This window comes from Penicillium oxalicum, chromosome II, assembly GCF_001723175.1.
Source record: "Penicillium oxalicum strain HP7-1 chromosome II, whole genome shotgun sequence".
NCBI lineage: Eukaryota > Fungi > Ascomycota > Eurotiomycetes > Eurotiales > Aspergillaceae > Penicillium > Penicillium oxalicum.
Window position 1 is genome coordinate 533,072 of NC_064651.1, and position 18,362 is coordinate 551,433.

The following is an 18,362-nucleotide window of genomic DNA, read 5'->3' on the forward strand; positions in this document are numbered from 1 at the left end:
GCATTTTCGATTGTGAAACCAAGCCAACTAGGGCGGATCAGTTGTGAGCAAGGAAATCAAGGAGTTCCACGTCCCAACAAGATCACCGTCATAACAACATCAAACTCCCAAATTGTGGTCGAAGGGCTTGTCGCAAGATATGAGGACGGCGCCACTTGGGCCTTGGCCTCTACTGCGGGTCTCGCCGAAGGTTCACCAGTTGCGTCCGCCGCTTAGCCTAAGTAAAGCCCGTCAAGTCGGATGGTTGGTTGTAAAAGTCGATTTTGTTGGACCTTGAGGACTATCATCTAAGCGGCCTGTGCCCTTTTTTCTTGCCGCGCTGCCAGGTTGCTTTGCTCAACGGGTGACCTTTTGACCCGCAAGTGCTGCCGCATATAAGAAACAGAATCGGATTGGTATTTACACACAACAGCGCACCAAAAAGGAAAGAAAAACGAAGAGAACGAAAGCATCAAAATCTACCACTTGTCCTCGCCGGACTTGCGGGCCTGTTGGTAAATTGAATCGTTAGTATTGCGTCCGCAGGAGGGGAAACCTTGCAGATGGATGGTTTGCAGGATAGCCACGTACCGGGACAGCGTTCGCACCGCCCAACTCCTTCTCCAGTCCGTCGACGTAGACCTTGGGAACGCTGGGCTTGTCGGGGTAGTAGAGGCTGACAACACCGCACAGGCTAAGGAAAGTTGCCACGAACACTCCGAGGTGACGGAAAGCCCGGCGGGAGCTGACATGAGAGTATTGCTCGGGACTGAAGACACCGAGAATTTCGTTGTCCTCATGGACAGGCTCGCCGAAGTTGCGCTTCTCTTGCTTGTCCCACCATCCGCCATAAGGATCTCTGAACTGACGCTTCACGCGGGGAGGGTTCTGGTAGTTGCCATTCTGGGATAGAGGCGTTAGCATCTACCATTGCATCGGGCAAGAGAGGAGCTTGAGCAGCTCCCCAGCATTTCAAGGTCGTTACCTGGAAGGGATCCTCCACATCAGCAGCACGGAGAGCTGGGATCTGGGAGAAGGATGCGCGAGGAGCAATGGTGCTGCGGGCGACAACTTGAGGCAGGCGGCGAGCCAGAATCCGTTGGGACAGCATCTGTAGTAGGAATTGGCTGTCAGTGATGCTGTCAAAAGCCAGGAATGCACTTGAGAGTGTCTTATGCAGGACCTACTGCTCTGGCGGAAAGCAGGTTGGACGTGGAGAGTGAGTGCAAGGGTGTCTCGTAGGGTGAATGTAGTCGATGATGGAACGGAGGGAGGTTTGCGGTACAGTGGCCTCAGGCCACGACAGGCATCCGGGCGCGGCGCGCTTCCAACTGACAGGCTCGCCCCGACGAAAAAACCACATCCTCACGCAATCCCTCCAACGCACCCGTTTTTTCGCCTTCATCAATGCTACAGTGCCGATAAGCATGCCAAACTTCTGGGGTCATTCATACACGATCAGCCCTACTCGTTGATGCGAAAATCATCACCCTCGATCACGTCATTGCTGGGATAGCTGGGGTCAAGTGTCCACACGGCCCCTGTCGTCCGCAGCTCCAAGTCATGCAAAACGGCAGCCCGAACAGCCCATCACCGCGAGATGATTACCTGACGCCCGTTCCAGACTCTCCTGTCTTGGAAGCAGCCGCATTGGAAATTCAAGTTGACTCGAAGCCCTCCGATGAGATTCCCTCTGGTCCACCCGTCGATGAGCCGCCTCCCCAAATAGAAGGCCCGCCATCAAAGAAGCGCCGTCTTACTGAAACGACCCCATCGCGTCGGTCGACACCGAGGCCGCCTTCGCCACCATGGAAGAAAGCCGGAATCGATGGACCAACTTCGTTCACGGTGGAGGGGCGTCGCCGATCTTCGCGCACCAACGCGATCCCGCTGGAGATGCAACCCCATTCCGACAAACGCCAGACTCGGGGAGGACAGACACAACATACGCCGAAGAATGTGCGCGATGGCTCAAAGCCGGCAACATCGTCACCGTTAGCCGTGGCGCAGTCTCGCGCCGGGGTTGGTAGCAAGGTTGGTGGCAAGGTTTTGTCTCATGGATCACCTCGGACAGGGTCGATAAAGGCGGCCACAACTGGCAAGCTCGCAGCTTCGAAATCGCTTTCGACGAAGTCCTCCTCTCAGTCCCGCACAAGATCGCGAAGTTCTGTCAATACCCAACGGACGAGCCGCCCGACAACAAACGGCGCAAGTCCCCGCCAGCTGCGCGATCGCTCTTCTCTTTTAACAACCTCCCCCGAAGCTGGAGATGAATCCGGCGATATCGAGGCCGTGGATCAAGAAGGGGAAGAAGGGCAGGTCAAGGTCCCACGATTACGGATCAAAGTCAAGAAGCCTGTCCCTCCCATTCGTCACCCTGGTCACATTGCCAGCAAAAAGTACGATTCTTTCCGAGAGTGGATGGACAAAGAGGATGAACCAAGTCTCTTATCTTCCGAAGAAGCCCTGGAAGAGGCTAAGCGGCGGCGTCTGGTGATCGACGCAGCAAATCCCGGTGGGCCTCTTAGTTCGGAAGTTTGCTCGGCTTATATCACCGATCAGCAAGAAGAGCCGCCACCTCAATATTCACACCAGGACCATCTCGTCGCACATGTGCTGTATTTCCAGAGACTGTTGGAGAAGGAGCACAAACGGCACCGACAGACAGCAAAACTATTCGCTCAATGGTGCGCAGATGCATACCGAAAGCGTCACAAAAACCCAGAGGATATTCTGCGTGAGCAGCAAGAGGAGGTACGGGGAAAGCGGAAGCAGGTGGTCAAGGATCTCCAGAAGATGTTTGATCTGGTGCGTGCCGAAATCGACCGCGCCCGACTGGCCCGTTGGGAGGAAGAGCGAAAAATGCAAGACCAGCAAGCTCTCGACCGTGCAATCAAAAAATCTACGATGCTTTTCGAGAAACGCCGATCTGAGATCCTTGGCGAGGCGAACAGCGACGTCCCTGCTACTAGCGATGATGAGGAAGATGATGATTCGGACTCTGCAATGAACTCAAGTGACTCCGATCATGAGAGCAATATGTCATCCTCAGAGTCCGAAACGGATGACGATGATGATGCCAACGTGGACGATGACGCCAGATTGACTGCGGAAGAGCTCCGGTTGAAATATGCCAACCTTCCAGCCGATGGCAAGCAAGACGAACAATCTGTGACTTCTGAAATTCCTCCTTCAGCAATTGACAGCGAGCTTCTGCCCAGTGAACTGGATTCTCAGGCCACTCCTGCACCTCTGGACGATGTGGATTCGGTTCTCATGGACGAGAGTGACGATGAATCGACCGATATGGACGACGATATGGGTGATAGCGACGATGACATGGAATCCGATGACGGGGGGTCCGAAGACGAAAGTGGAGGCGACGAGGACGACGAGGGTCCTGGACTACTCGGTTTCTTCTCGTCTAGAGATCTTCCAGTGGCTAAAGGGAACACAGAAACGGAGACTGTGGAAGATGAGGAAGATGCGGATGCTGATTTCGAACATCCCGCTGAGAGGTTTGTCCCTCCCGATGGCCATGACTCTTCGCGTGAAGGAACTCCAATGGATGTTGTGGAAGCCTCGGCGGAGCCAACACCGGCTGAGACGAATGATATCTCGACGGTAGACACACCTCTGGAAGGTCAAAATCAAGTGGCTGCAACTCCACAGGCGCCTTTGGAACCCACTGCGGAATCAAAGAGTCCTATTTGGACCGACCCGGAAGCCAAGCTTCAACCAGTGGATGAGATCCAGGAGAACAACGAGCCCGCTCCAGCAGGGGAACTCTCGAGCGAAGCGTCGCCGGGGACTCTGGCAACGAAACCATCCGAGCCCGAGTCTGTCTCTTCGTATGAGCCCACTTCAGAGAAGTTGCTTCAAGCAGACGACTCACCCGCACCGGGACTCAAAACACCCATCCCGCATCTTCTCCGGGGCACTCTCCGTGAGTATCAGCACTATGGTTTAGACTGGCTCGCGGGCCTTTACAAGAATCACATCAACGGCATTCTGGCCGACGAGATGGGTTTGGGCAAGACTATCCAAACCATTGCTCTGCTCGCACATCTCGCGGTCGATCATGGTGTCTGGGGGCCTCATCTTGTGGTTGTGCCCACCAGTGTGATGCTGAACTGGGAGATGGAATTCAAGAAATGGTGCCCGGGATTCAAGATCATGACTTATTACGGTAATCAAGAGGAACGTAAGGCGAAACGTCGCGGCTGGACCGACGACAACGCGTGGAATGTGTTGATCACTTCGTATCAACTTGTGCTCCAGGATCAACAATCTCTGAAGAGGAGAAACTGGCATTACATGATCCTGGACGAGGCGCACAACATCAAGAACTTTCGCTCGCAACGATGGCAAGCTCTTCTTACGTTCCGGACCCGGGCGCGCCTTCTTCTCACCGGAACCCCGCTCCAGAATAATTTAACGGAGTTATGGTCTTTGCTTTTCTTCTTGATGCCTTCTGACGGAGACGGCAACGGCATTGAGGGCTTTGCAGATTTGCGGGACTTTTCAGAATGGTTCCGCCGACCCGTCGAGCAAATTCTAGAGCATGGCAGGGAGACCATGGATGAAGAGGCCAAACGAGTGGTGACTAAACTTCATACCGTCCTGCGTCCGTACATCCTGCGCCGAATGAAAGCGGATGTCGAGAAGCAGATGCCAGGCAAGTATGAACACGTCATTTACTGCCGACTATCCAAACGCCAGCGATTTCTCTACGATGGGTTCATGTCCATGGCTCAGACGAAGGAGACTCTCGCGTCCGGCAACTTCCTTTCGATCATCCATTGTCTCATGCAGCTTCGCAAAGTCTGTAACCATCCGGATCTCTTTGAGACCCGACCTATCTCAACATCATTTGCGATGCCACGGTCTGTCGCAACAGACTATAATATGAAGGAGTCACTTGTCCGTCGACGTCTGCTCTTTGAGCATCCACTCACCAAAGTTGACCTGGACTTTCTCAATCTTGCGCCCGTGTCAAGAGAAGACATCTCGCGCAGACTTGCGGATGACAGCATTCGGCTGATGGCCTACGGGCCGTTCAAGGCATTGCGTGAGCGTCAATACAAACGGACAAATTGGCAGATGAGCTTCGATGGGTCCACCATGGAGTCGACCCTGCAGTCTCTGGAGAATGCCAGTCGGAAACGCAGAATGGCAGAACTCGAACGCTGTCTGTACTTTGAATCCAAGCGCCATGGCCGCCGACCTGTGTACGGCAGCAGCTTGATCGAATTTTTGCGCGCGGGCACCAACAAGGAACATGCCTTGTCCAATGCCCCACTCCGTAAAAGCAACATGGCGGAATGGCTGTCCAGCCGGTCCTCTGTACTTGCGTCCATGATCTTGAACATCGAAGAGCGCTCGCTCGAGATGGAGGGCTACGTGCAGCGCTTTGCTTGCGTTACCCCGGCGGCTGTTGCGGCGGGCACCACTGAGGCCGCGTTGACCCCCGTGGAAACTCGCTTGCTCACCAACACCTCCAGCGACCAGCCTTACGATCCGTTCCATGAGGCGAGAATGCGCCTGTCTATCGCTTTTCCGGACAAGAGACTCTTGCAATATGACTGCGGCAAGCTCCAGCGGCTGGACAAGCTGTTACGAGATCTCAAAGCAGGTGGCCATCGTGCGCTGATCTTCACACAGATGACGAAGATGCTGGATATTCTCGAGCAATTCCTCAATATTCACGGCCATCGTTACCTCCGACTTGACGGTACCACCAAAGTGGAAAATCGACAACTGCTGACTGAGCGATTCAACAGCGATCCCCGAATTCTGGCTTTCATCCTGTCCAGCCGATCTGGTGGTCTCGGTATCAATCTGACTGGTGCCGACACCGTCATCTTCTACGATCTGGACTGGAACCCAGCCATGGACAAACAATGTCAGGATCGGTGTCACCGTATTGGGCAGACTCGCGATGTGCATATCTACCGATTCGTGTCGGAGTATACGATCGAGTCCAATATCTTGCGCAAGGCCAATCAAAAGCGCATGCTTGATGATGTGATCATTCAAGAAGGTGAATTCACCACGGATTACTTTACAAAGCTTCGCGACGTGGAAGGTCTCCCTGAAGGAGAAGACGCGCTTGATGGACAGGACGAAGCTAGTGCCGCGATGGACCGCGTGCTCGGCAATCGCGTCGCCAGTGGTGGAAAGGCGTTTGAGCAGGTTGAGGACAAGGAGGATATCGATGCCGCAAAGAATGCACAGAAGGAGCTCGAGCATGCCGATGATGGCGATTTCGACGACCGCACTCCTGCACAAGGCACTCCGGCCCAAGCTGGCACACCACTTCCCACCGAGGGAGGTGATACGCCGGCGCCCACTGATGGCGGTGATGCTGCAACCGGAAAGGAAGCCACAGATGCTGACCTTGAGCCGTGCCACATTGATGACTACCTGCTCCGCTTCATGGAATGGAACATGCGTGACGAACCCTTGATTCTGCCTGTGGACAAGAGCAAGAAGAGGTCCAAGAAGGGGAAGGAGCACAGAATCAGACGGCGTCGCTGAGGAACCGAGCCATTGCATACTATCCCTCACCTGCGCATGGCCGCTGGACCGACTCTCTGTGATAATGCACCACGTGTGAATGGGTGATTTGTTTTATTCCACACTGTGACCTTCCAGGCTTTTTCGGAGACGGAGTCGCAATAGCCTTGTTTGGTTACCTCTTGTCCACATCCCAGCGCTTTACCGGGGCGATGTATCTACTGAATCCCCGATTTTGTTTGTGGAATTGGCCAGATGGGTTTCCACAACCAAATCATCGCTTACGAGGGGGGTAGGCAAAATGCTGTGGACAGTCGGTGGTTGTCGGTTAGTCCATTTGGCTATTGTCTCGACCTTCTTTCTACGCGTCGATACGCTCAGGCCGTGCCCGGCAAGATGACATTCATCCTCCCGGATCTTCGCGCTTTGACCCTTCTCCTTACCGCGTTGAAAAGTGGGCTCGCACTTTGTTTTCGGCCTCGTTCCAAGTCCCAACGTGGCGGTGGACCCGGGAGAACGGGGAGGGTGCCGCAAAAGGGGGTTTTTGACGAAGGGGACTGTGCAAACGTGGGGCTCGAGAAGCGAGGGAGGCATACAGCCCGATGCGAGTCCAACTATGGCCGGAAGGTCAGGGTTTCAAGCTGGCCGTTGACTTGTATCGTGAAGACGAGATTGTGGCAGGCGGCCCATGACCACATTCGCCTCCATCTCGGCTGGATGGTGCAGAATTGGCTGTGCTTTTTTTTTCTTTTCTTTTCGCAAGGCGTGTGAGTTGATGAGTCTCATACGCTGGATTGGATTGACTTCATCAACGTATTGGTGTGTGTACGATTTCTGTAGACAGAATAGCGCTGTATTTCTTTGACAATTTTTATCTCACTTTGACCGTCCTTTTTATTCTCTACCCAACAAGGTCAATTGCAGGTTTTTCAGGCGATAGGTGTAATGAGAAGCTATTCTCGCTCGGCTTGAATGACCATCACCGTGAGAATACGATAGAGAGGTTGTACAGCACTCGCGGTGATGCAAAAAAAAAAAAAACTTCCTCCGCCGACATGGATGTCTAGAGTTTCCCCACCAACATGATTCAAACACAATAGTGTGACAACCGCCTCCAGAAATCCATGCTGATCCCCTCCACGCTCCCACCTTTGCAAAGTTTGATGCATGCTTGACCACGGTACCGGGAATGATCACAGCGGTGATAGTCCCAGAAAGGAGATCTAAGCACAGCCGATCCCTGCCCAAGTCGCCTTAGCATCGTCCCCAGATAGTGTCATTGTACTGCATCAGAGGACGACAAGGTGGTCTCCTCTCGGGCAACCTCCTGCATCTCTAGTCTCGTTTTATGATGTCCAGAAAGACGATCGTTAACCCCACATCTTCACCTTTGTCTCCGTGCAGTCATCCCTACCGGGCTTGGGTTGAAGATGTCTTCGTCCATCTTCTAGACTGTTATGAAATCCATGATCGTCTCGGAAGAGGAGAGAAAGAAACAAAAAAGAACAGAAATAGACGGAGTACAGGAGATCTTCGGAGACGTAACGAATACGAAAGGAATGAGATCCAGGTCAATTCGTGCCCGTATTCCACTTTCCAATCGAGATGGTGATTTCCCTTCCAATTTCTCGGTGACTGAGTTGAAGAGTAAAAGACTCTCTGATACTGGACGGGCTACCTATCTGAAAATCGACGGTACACGGTGTACGACAGTCACGAGTACTGCGCAGCAATATACCAATTGGTCCACTGGATACAAAACAAACCACTCAGAATCGCAATCAGCCGTCCGGTTGATATCACGTCCGTCAATACCCAGATCGACCACCCAAAGGCTCAGCCCCTATCTATTTTTCCCCAGGCTACCCTCAGCCACCTCGCATTACCGCGTGGTCGAAAAGACAAATTCGATTCAGACTATGCTGTAAATGGCATATGCAAACCCACCTAACCGGGACTTAGTTTCTCATCATTCCAGGCTTCTCTCCATTTCTCTGCCTCTTTGAGTGATGGCCTCTTTCTCTTTCACACACACACACACACGCGTATTCTCTCTTTTTTTTTCTCTCGTCCTTCTCTACTGGCTCATCGAGCTGGTGGATCATTCATCGCGCTCGGTCCTCGTGTGGCTGAGAAAAGAGGAGAAAAATAACACAGCAATCTGCGGGCGCGGCCCACCGCACACCAAGGCTAGACTAGACAATTCTGGATCCCGACTCCTCAGTCTCCAGTCTAATTGTCTGAATACGTGGGTGCTTAGGGCTTCTCAACCACGAGGACCCGAAATCCGAAACATTATTTTCACCTTTTGGAAGGGAAACAGAAGATTATCTGCTGACTATGTAGGGCTTGTACTCCAGTATGTCGTTGTCGGGTGTTGTTTACAGAGTGTAGATTGACGCATGTGCAGCATATAAGGTCCATGTTCCTATATTTGAACATAGAGCATGATGTGTTCTCACTATGCACACTATAAGGTACTGGATGTACTATGTACCAGAGAGACTGTAGAGTGCTGCTCGATTACCAAGTGCCATCTGGCAGAGACCCCGGTGATGCACGCACCGGGCATCAGAGTGGATCGCACTAAGAAAAGTCCGCCAGCGCAGCCATGTGGTTTGGTTTCACGCCCCAGAATGTGTGGAGTCTCGGTGACGCTGATGCTCACGCTGACGCTTTGATACGAGTAATCGAGACTGAGGTATTGGGTGTAGGAGAGTCTGTTGGGCGGTCCCTGGTCGCTACATTGTGATTTGATTCGAATCGACAGTCTAACTTCGCCTATCCTTTCTGTGGTCCCGATGGAAAGGGAACAGAGGTTGACATAATGCTGAATACCAGTAGGGATAATTGCCAGGAGGCACTCACAGTTGGGGAATATAGTTTGTTCTTGGTCGAAATCGGGGGCTTTTTGTCTGGTTCGTCTGGTGAACCTACTACACCGCATTGATTGAAGTTTTATAGCAAAATCTCAGACCCCCCGGGAGTTTACAACTACTGCAGCTACATGACCAAGATATAGTTAGACACTTGGCAAAATCCTACGAGGTGTAGTATACTCTTATGCCGACTCTGCAATTGGTTCAATGATCTTCTCGTGTTTCGTGTCCTGGGTCCCCCCTAAACCCCTTCTGTGCACCTTCGATACTTTCCTGGGCCACGTGCATGCAGGGTTATCCCTGTCCACCATTCCATACCGCAGACTACATCTGATCTTTTTCACCCCACGATGGCGAGAGATCATAAAAGTGGGTTAATTCTTGAGGATAACAAAAAATCAAAGGTATGGAGGTTTTCCGGTCCCGAGCGAGAATCTACCGACTGACCTCCCGGTCGGTTTCAAACTGGTTCGACCATGGGTGCTGCTTCGAAGTAGTATACAAACACCTATCGTCTTGATACCTATCGCACTCAGTCCCAATGCAAATCCTATGCTATGTTGGCCCTGTAGATCCATCTATTCCTGGTAAATGGTACAATTACCTTCTCCAGAATTGCACCGATGATCTTCCGACCGCAGGCAATGCCGTACACATCATGTTCGTTAGATTGGTCGCAGGACCTTCTTATGTTCAATCGTCCATAGCCACACTTGTACATCCTTAAGAGTACCCCTCTGAAGATCTGTAACGGGGGATCCTGAACAGTGTTGCAACATATCCAGTAGCAGCACGTTTCCCCCCCTTATCTGTGGCGCCATAACTTGCATGAATGCTATTGTGAATTTGCTTATTTCCGTTCGACTTGGCGCGCAGACTAGTGGTTACTGATGTTTCCAATTCGACTAGGTGACCCTTTCGTCACCATGGCCGTTGATTGTAGATTGAACCGGGGGGGGTGTATTTTTCCTCTTCTTTTCCCTCAACGTTTTGACTCTTGCCGGGAGGTGCTCGTTATATTTTGCCTTTTATAGATAATAGCGATTTATTTTTAATTCTGGACCCGTTATTCTCTTCCTGGGTTTGCCTTTCTGGTATCTCCACTGCTTTGCCTTCTTATTTTCCTCATTTTCTTTTTTTCTTCCCCGCCTTCGGAGAAGAGCCTCCTTTTGGAGGATGAGGGCAGATCCTTGGCTAGCGGCAAATCGATGCCCTCTAGCGCTGACCAGTCTAAGTTCCCCAACAGTCCCTACGTACCTGGTGCTTGGACTTGGCATCGGATGTCAATTTCCGATGTAGAAATCGCAGGCGATCTCAGGCAATAGGCGTGTAGGGCCTACAAAGGCCTATGGGGAAGAGGCGAATACGTGTGTGGATACATACGTAGATACCCATTGTTGGCGTGTCAGCTTCGCACCCCATCATACTCAAGTCTGAAAGAATGCATGGCCAACTGTTCATGGTCCTGTCGGGGTTTGTTGTTCTTTGAATCAGCCTCGCCTGGGTCGGTTTAGATTTGCTATTTTTGGGGATGTGGTGTGTTGCTTTCACCTAGTATTTGAAGTTTTTTTTTTTTCCCTCGTAGCGGAATCCTAGGGCCAGATCGAATCTCGGATTTGTATGTATGTGTCGGTGTGATTCGTAGGTATGGGCCTCTGGATGAGCGCGCCTCTGAGGGTTTTGACATTTGACAGGGTGGGCGCGTCTCGGTGATCTACTTTCGATGTAGTGGGGGTTATCTTATCCACGGAGTTATCTCTGGTTCCGTGGTTTATAAGCCACTTGTGGACGAAATGGAACAAAAAAAGATGGGAGAGAGAAAGAAAAAAAGATATTTTTTAGTATTGGTCCATTTCTATTCACTCTTCTCTTTTTGTGTGGGTGGAGAGAGTATAGTGTCCTCACCTTTCGAGATAATGGCATTTAACACGGTACTGAGTCAGGTCGCCGCAGCAGTATTTGTCATTGTACCAGTCCTTGCGGGATCAGGAAGAAGTGGATGACTCGGTCTCGTGATGTTTCAGAGCCTGGGAATGTAGTTGACAGGAGCTTCTATGCGTCTTCTTACTAAAGTGTGTGGATTGAAATTCTGTCATCTCTATCCCACTGATTATTTAGAAAGGATCTGCTAGCTGAGCGTTTCTTCTTTTTTTCCCCGATGAAATGACTCTTTACCTTGTTGGTGGTCGCACATAAGTAATGACTTTGCTCGATTTGGGCTCTACATGACTCCTGCAGTACCAAGACATACCAAACCAACCAATAGTTTGGTAGAACGCCGTCATTTCCACAGCAAGTTAAAATTGGAAGAACGAGTCAGCCCGGTTCATGGTTCTATGGCTACTTCACCGGACCTGCTCTTATCATTTGCCTTGTAAGGGAAAATTAATGAACACAAGGCTGTTATTGTGATCTGACTGCGGATTGCTTGATATTCTGGTGCATAACCCCCGTCATCCCTCTCGGGTTTACGGAGCTAACTGCGAGGGCAGACGAAGCGACCGAACCAGTGAACCCATGCTATGGAAACTCTGGTTCTCGTCTAGCGGTGACTGTGATAGGGCGACAGGAGGACTGTCCTTTAAACCTTTTTCTGCTATTTCCCTTTTCTGTCCAAGGCGTTGGCGTGCAGAGAGGGGGAGAGCAAGGTTCGTGACAAGAGTAAAAGGAGTGCCACCCGGGTACTCTAACCATGCTGTCTGGAACGATGCATGCCCTGAAAATCAAGGAGTCCATTGTTTGATCGGCGGGCGAGAGGATCTTCTTACAGTGTGATGTGGGACTCGTGCGTTGTAGATCTTATATAACAAATTGACACTCCAATGGTAAGACAACGCTATTATGCTCCGCTGTAGTAGTAGACGCGTCTGTACATGGTGGCTCTAGATATGTACATGATATTGGACTATTGTACCTGACCAAAATGATCATTCCCCGTGTGTATGCTCCAAGATGACCCTATTTGGACGAAAAAAACAATAGTCTGATTATAAAACCCCACAGTGGTAGCCTTGCCAGGGCCCCTGCGGCACCATTCTACTCTGGCTCATTTCTCAACACGTGGAAACAACGCCCGTGGCGTTGCACCATTATAGTGTTCAAAGCTAGGTGGCAGGATCCGTCCCTAGTCGATTTTGGAGCATTGGGGATTTACTGTAGCCTGGGACGGTGTAGATGACATGTCTACACCCTAAGTCTCTGGATCACCACGCCCACAATGGATCCTCGATCACTCAATCCGAGTGGAATTCAACCCTACGAGAGTAAACTGCGAGTAGTTTGAGGGGGGCAAAAAGAAAGGAGAAAAAAAAAACAGAGAGGAAGAGGAAGAGAGAGAGAGAGAGAGAGCGGGATCTCCCGCCCGTTGCCACACACGCATGTTGTCTGCCTCGAGGAAGCGTTACTCTTGCAAGGAAGCGCGCCCGGAGAGGATCCGCAGAATCGGTCAAGTCGGAGAACCTGGTTCGGCGAACGTTACACGTACTCCGCTGTTACTAGATTACTGATGGGTGTATGTCATGGGGTTGTAGTACGTGCCAATGAGACAGCCCCTTTAGAAATGTCTAATGTAGGGCACGGATAGAGTCTGCCGGGCCGGTAGCAGAACTCTTGGTACCGGCTTGGTGCAGATTTCTCCGATATTTCTCCCTTGCAGATGTGTACTATACCGCAAACCCAAGGAGTATTGTAACCCGTTCTAAGTGCCTAGCAATGACAGCCGTGGGTGAATATGTGGGCAAATACTTGCAATACTTGAATACTCCGTATGGTCCTTATAACAGGGGGGGGGGGGGCGAAGATGAAGATTTTCGAATGAAACCCTGACTTGACCAGGCCGGGGAGAAGAGGAGGGAGCAAGCAAGAGGGCAAAGAAGCAGATCCATTGGGGGTGGGATGAGCGCTAGCTTGGACACCCGGTCGATCAGCCTCTTCGGGAGCCTTCCTGTCGATCAATTTGCTCAGGGCGATCCTTGTGATCCTCGAGGACCTTTTGAGACTGATTCTCGGTGGTGGATATGAACGCGCGATGGATACCTATCTTGTATGCACATCATTTCCACCCCCAGGCTGGCTTTGCGAGTGAAAACGAGAGCAATTTGCCTACTTGCGTGGTGGATTTTCTTACCGTATCATGTCTCTCTCTCTCTCTCTCTCTTAGCTCTATTCCTGTAGATAGGTGACCTACATTGAAAGTTTAACCGAAGCCCCGTTCAAGCAAGATTTTGAAACCCAAAAGCCATCATCCGGGTAGCGGTTTCCATCGCATCGGACATACCTATTTCTGACTATGGGTTCGTTTCGCAAGTCCCGAAAACGGTGCTTCAGGGCACTTGAAACTTCCTGCAAACCTTGTTGAGTCGGTCTCTCATCCTGCAAGTCCTTAGCAAGGTTCCCTCCAGCATGTGTGGCGCATGCAGCGTGGACATGCAGAATCCAAATTGCTCCACGCTGAAACAGTGGATGTTGCCCCCCTCTCGTCCTCCGGCAATTGAAAACACTGCGCGTTCGACCCATTCTCCCTGCGGGCCCTGCGCACACTACAAAGTACTAAAAATACATCCTAGGTTTCAAGCAGGAGGGGAGGGGGGTACAGTACATCCGCGACTCTCCGGCACCTGGCAGAGCTTTGCGCAGACAGGAGGACCTCCTGCACGGCCAGGCTTTCAACTCCTGATGTCTGTGACGAGATATCTCCTTGTGGGGAGTGGAGGGAGGGAACGGGAAAGGCGGCAATGTGCATGGATCTATGAGAATGCTGGGTGGTTTTTTTACTGCTTCGAAGATCCTGCTCCTTCTTCTTCTCTGGGATTGTGTCACATTTGCCAGGCGACCGGTAATCGACGAAAGACTCCATCACCTGATTCTGCAGTATACGACCCATATGCCAGCACCAATTAGCATGGCCGCATGGTACATCTGAGAGATTATCTGGTAGCAAGTGGATGGATACTACTGTCCAAGTGGACAGTGTACAAGTATTGGGGTCGCGCGCACTCCCCATCAGAGTCTTCGTCCCCACATGAACCAGACCATTGAGTGAAATTTCCATGCGAGGGCCTAGAGGGCCTGAGCATAAACTTACCAAACCGCCGGGATCCAAAGACTGCGAACCGCGCCGGGCGCAAATTTCTCGGTTCCATGGTTGATCTCGTTTTGCCCATGCGTGGCGGACCGCGGTCAATGCCGCCAGTGCCAGACTGGGTTTCGTTCTCGGATCACTATGGTGTCATGCAAGTATGTCGGAATGGATGATTTGGCGGAGTACGTATACTCGTAGCGTCTCCGGGTTTTACTTTTGAATGATTCTCTGTGCAACTGCAAAAGATCCTTGAGAAAGTATAGGCGGGGCATTCCTTTAGGGGGGGGGAAATTTCTCATTCGCATCCAAAGTCATTCTGCATATACATATAGCGCCCCCTCCTAAAGGAAGAAAAAAAAACGTTGAGTGGAGAGAAGGAAATCCATGCTGCAGTTGCCTGTTTGAGAGATGCGAGTCTTGCAGGGCAACCTGCGGTTCTGCCTCACGTGGTGGCACCGAAGTATTACCGGGCGGGGAGGTGTGTACAGCCTCATGGCTGGTGAGTTTTGACGGTCAGACTACAAAGAGTGGACACCGGTGTCATCTGTTCGATTTTGTTCTCCGCACGAAAGGGGGGGGGGGAGGATGTATTGAAAGTAAAAACTTGTACAATGTATTATTCAGAGATCATGATCACTCGTATAGTCTGTTCAGCTACAGCGACATCTTGATCTTGCAAAGAGATGCGAAAGTCGTGCATCTCCTCCCTCGATCCAAGTCGTCTCGATTAGAATAGCTCACTTGATCCTTCCTTTCACAAACCATCGTGTCTCGGTGAGCTCGACCCATGACCGAAGCGGGAACTGGGCCGTGCCGCACAGCTCCAGTCGCCGAGATCTGGTCAGATCTGGAACTAGTCCAGTAAACTCCAGCGCTATTTAGTCGAGGTTTCAGAAGGAGCCGGATCCCCGTCACCACGAGAGGCTCAATTCAACATGTGGAAGAGGAAGCGAGCGAAAAAGAGAAGGTACACAAGCTTGTCAAGCCAGACCAGGAAATCGGGTGTCGGGCCCACGTCCACATCCCGCAGCAAATAATCCGATACCTTGACCCGGAGAGTCGCCATTGAATCAGGAAGGTCTATGGCGGGTGAGACCGCGCTTTTGGGACGATGACTCTGTACGCAAAAGGAGAGAGAGAGAAAGAGAGGAAGAAGAAGGTACCCAGGGAAAGGAGGGGGAACAATACATCGCCGAGGTGCTGTCTCCCCTGGGCCACATCTCCGTTGTAATCCGCCCCCCCCAGCTTGCAATGTATCACCAGTATTGTCAAGTGATAAGTGATAGTCAGTTTGCAGCTAGTCTGTCCACCCTACGGCCTACATCATGGATTATCCATCAATTCCGTCCGTGCGACGTCTGGAGAGCGTAATAGGACCCAATGCGCCAGCCATGCCGCCGCAACTGCGGTGAGTCTCGTTCGGCCGGATGGGGTGGATTCGGGGATGGTGCAAATCCTCACCATCGTCACCCTCGTTGGTCCAGTCGCCATGCAAAAGTTGGCAGTCGGTGATGGAGACGGTGGATCCCACAGACGCAGAGAGGTTGGATGAGAGGGGGGCAATCACAATGGGAGCTAATGGTGAGTCTATGTAGCGGTCTCGGGCACGATGAAGATCTGGAGGGGGAGAATTTCCTAAAAGAAGACTAGGGGAAAATCATTACGAGACTGGGCGTTCCACTAGTGGTGTAAATCAACACGAGCTCCACCCAGCACGCTAGACCGATTCGAGAGGTACGAGTCAGATAAAGTAAGCTAGCGCGAGAGTCCGGTGGCTTGGCGCCTTTCTTGTGTATTGTTTTGTTTTTCACTAAACTCTTTTCTGTTATGATTTACTTGACTTTGTCCTTGTGATTGGTTGTGGACGAGCCTGCCTGTCGGCCCTCCGACCCCGCCGCCGAGATCACGTTATCCTGCTGTGTGGTGATGGCGTCGGTTTATAGCAAACCCTTTTTCTTTCTTTCTTTCTTTTTTTTCCCCCACTTTTCATCTGTTTAGTCTTGTGAGCTCCGAGGATCCGCTTATTATTTCCCCAAGACGATCGCTGCCCCGGCGCGCTGTGGGAATCAACTCATAGCTCATGGCAACAAAGTCAATCCTCCGGTGATTTTTGCTGAAGGAAGATGACATGGGGGACATGTAAAGATGATATTCTGCACTAGTAAGGAGGCTAGAGGGGAAACATTACGTCATATTTCTTGAGAGTACCATCTCCAGCTGCGACAGACCTCACACTACCGCTTTTGTCCCCTTTTTCTATTTGCTTTTCCCCATACCATCCTCTGCACTGACGACTCTTTACGTACATATCTCCGAGCAAGTCTGGATTCGATCACTCTGAGCTGTGGATCTCCTCTACCGCCTGAATAGCAATAGACCCGCAGGTCCAGCATCATCAGACCATGAACCTCAATGTCCCATGGTGTAGTCGTAACCTTATGACAGAATTTTAATTCCCAACTGCCGTGGTGGATGGTTCCCAAAAGCCGAGCCGTGCGTCAGATGAAGTTTCGCGGATTGGGGGACCAAAAACAAAACTGGAAAGCTCCTTTGACCTTCTCATTCTCTGGCGCTGCTGCGTTGTGGACCCATCGTGCGGATCGAGGACCCATCATCCAGACTGCAAAATTTCACCCTACTCCCAGACTTGATCAACATCTGTGCTTGTTTATCCCACCGCCCCAACCCCCATCAGATTCTGGCCACAGCATGCATGCTCTGTGCGTTGGCCACTGTGTGAAGGGGCGTGTGTGCCGTGGCCCTCGACGACCCCGAGTGGAGATGGTCCTTGCCCTCCAGGAGCTATACCGGACTGGACCTCAAAAGTCACAGGCTGAGGGACTCGGAGGGCCAGTCTAGGCTCAAGTTCTCCCATGGCTGGAAATGGCTTCATCCAGGCGGAGCAATAACGGCATTAGTCGTGATTCTCGTATTAGCGGCGCGGAGTGGCGTCGTCGGCTTCTTGCCAGCGATGTATATCACGGAAGACTGTACGTATAAGGTAGGTCCGGTCAGGGGATTGATTCCCTGAAGTTTCTTGGCTGTGGGTTGAATATACAATTCATGGTTTTTACTTTCTTCCTCTCTGTTTCTTTTTTGGTGCGAAGAGTACTGGAGCGACAGGTGAGGAAGTCTCCTCAAGTCAGGCCCCTGTGGAATTGTGTTGCAGCTCTCAACTGTGTAATCACCGGATAGGGTAGTAAGCTGAGTCTGGAGTAGAAACACTTCTCCCAAATTACACCAATATCACAGAGAAATGACTGCATGCTGAATACATGTATAAAGCATGAGTTTCTGGACAAGCCGGTCTAACGCGAGGGTCACAGCGCATCATCTGTTTTGGATTGGCGTGAACATTACACCTGCATCATCCTAGCTATTGGACACCCACCGGCGTCTGGCACCTTGAGAGAAGTCTCTACTCAAGAATGCCGTGATCAACCAAGCTAAGCTCTTAGCTTCCGACTACATCCATTCTCGAACCGTCAATGCAAAAAAAACCCCTTTTCGCTCTCCATCCTCTTCCTTTCTTCCCTGCCTCGATCCGCGAGACCCCCTCCCATCACGTGATATAAAATACCACACCCGTTGCGAGGAGAAGCAAAAAGAACCCCCCTATTTCAAGGTTAATCATCGGGCGAAACTGACAAAACTTGGACCTAGAAAGACTATTTGTCTTTACGTGGGAGGCGTGAAAAGCAAGAATGGTTGAAACTTCTTCTCCAGCCGGATAAAACACCCCTCGCAGTATCCATAGGCTCTTTACACGCTCTCGAGCCTCTTCCACTCTCGTCCTCGTTTACGAAAAAAAAAAGTTTAATTCATTGCGGAGAGGTGAGAGAGAGAGGGAGAGAGGCAGAGTTTATGAAAGTGTTGACGCCCCCAGAACAGTGGAGACTGAATTT

General features: G+C 51.3%; 6 protein-coding genes across 6 annotated transcripts; 3 read left to right on the forward strand and 3 right to left on the reverse strand.

The window, feature by feature from the left end:
* Window positions 1–458: 458 nt before the first annotated feature.
* On the reverse strand, window positions 459–1,090 carry POX_b02110 (uncharacterized protein; the record flags this gene model as incomplete). The annotated part of the gene is made up of 3 exons (XM_050111027.1): window positions 459–488; window positions 571–882; window positions 965–1,090. 3 exons carry the CDS (start codon window positions 1,088–1,090, stop codon window positions 459–461), a joined length of 468 nt encoding a protein of 155 aa, XP_049971373.1.
* Window positions 1,091–1,542: 452 nt separating this feature from the next.
* Window positions 1,543–6,519, forward strand: POX_b02111 (Helicase swr1; the record flags this gene model as incomplete). Its single annotated transcript, XM_050111028.1, has 1 exon — window positions 1,543–6,519. The coding sequence occupies one exon, from the start codon at window positions 1,543–1,545 to the stop codon at window positions 6,517–6,519; it is 4,977 nt and encodes a 1,658-aa protein (XP_049971374.1).
* A 180-nt stretch (window positions 6,520–6,699) lies between these two features.
* POX_b02112 (uncharacterized protein) lies at window positions 6,700–7,092 on the reverse strand (the record flags this gene model as incomplete). Its single annotated transcript, XM_050111029.1, has 1 exon — window positions 6,700–7,092. One exon carries the CDS (start codon window positions 7,090–7,092, stop codon window positions 6,700–6,702), a length of 393 nt encoding a protein of 130 aa, XP_049971375.1.
* Window positions 7,093–11,602: 4,510 nt separating this feature from the next.
* Window positions 11,603–11,755, forward strand: POX_b02113 (uncharacterized protein; the record flags this gene model as incomplete). Its single annotated transcript, XM_050111030.1, has 1 exon — window positions 11,603–11,755. The coding sequence occupies one exon, from the start codon at window positions 11,603–11,605 to the stop codon at window positions 11,753–11,755; it is 153 nt and encodes a 50-aa protein (XP_049971376.1).
* Window positions 11,756–15,787: 4,032 nt separating this feature from the next.
* Window positions 15,788–17,332, reverse strand: POX_b02114 (uncharacterized protein; the record flags this gene model as incomplete). The annotated part of the gene is made up of 2 exons (XM_050111031.1): window positions 15,788–16,032; window positions 17,266–17,332. 2 exons carry the CDS (start codon window positions 17,330–17,332, stop codon window positions 15,788–15,790), a joined length of 312 nt encoding a protein of 103 aa, XP_049971377.1.
* On the forward strand, window positions 16,930–17,316 carry POX_b02115 (uncharacterized protein; the record flags this gene model as incomplete). The annotated part of the gene is made up of 1 exon (XM_050111032.1): window positions 16,930–17,316. The coding sequence occupies one exon, from the start codon at window positions 16,930–16,932 to the stop codon at window positions 17,314–17,316; it is 387 nt and encodes a 128-aa protein (XP_049971378.1).
* Window positions 17,333–18,362: the final 1,030 nt, after the last annotated feature.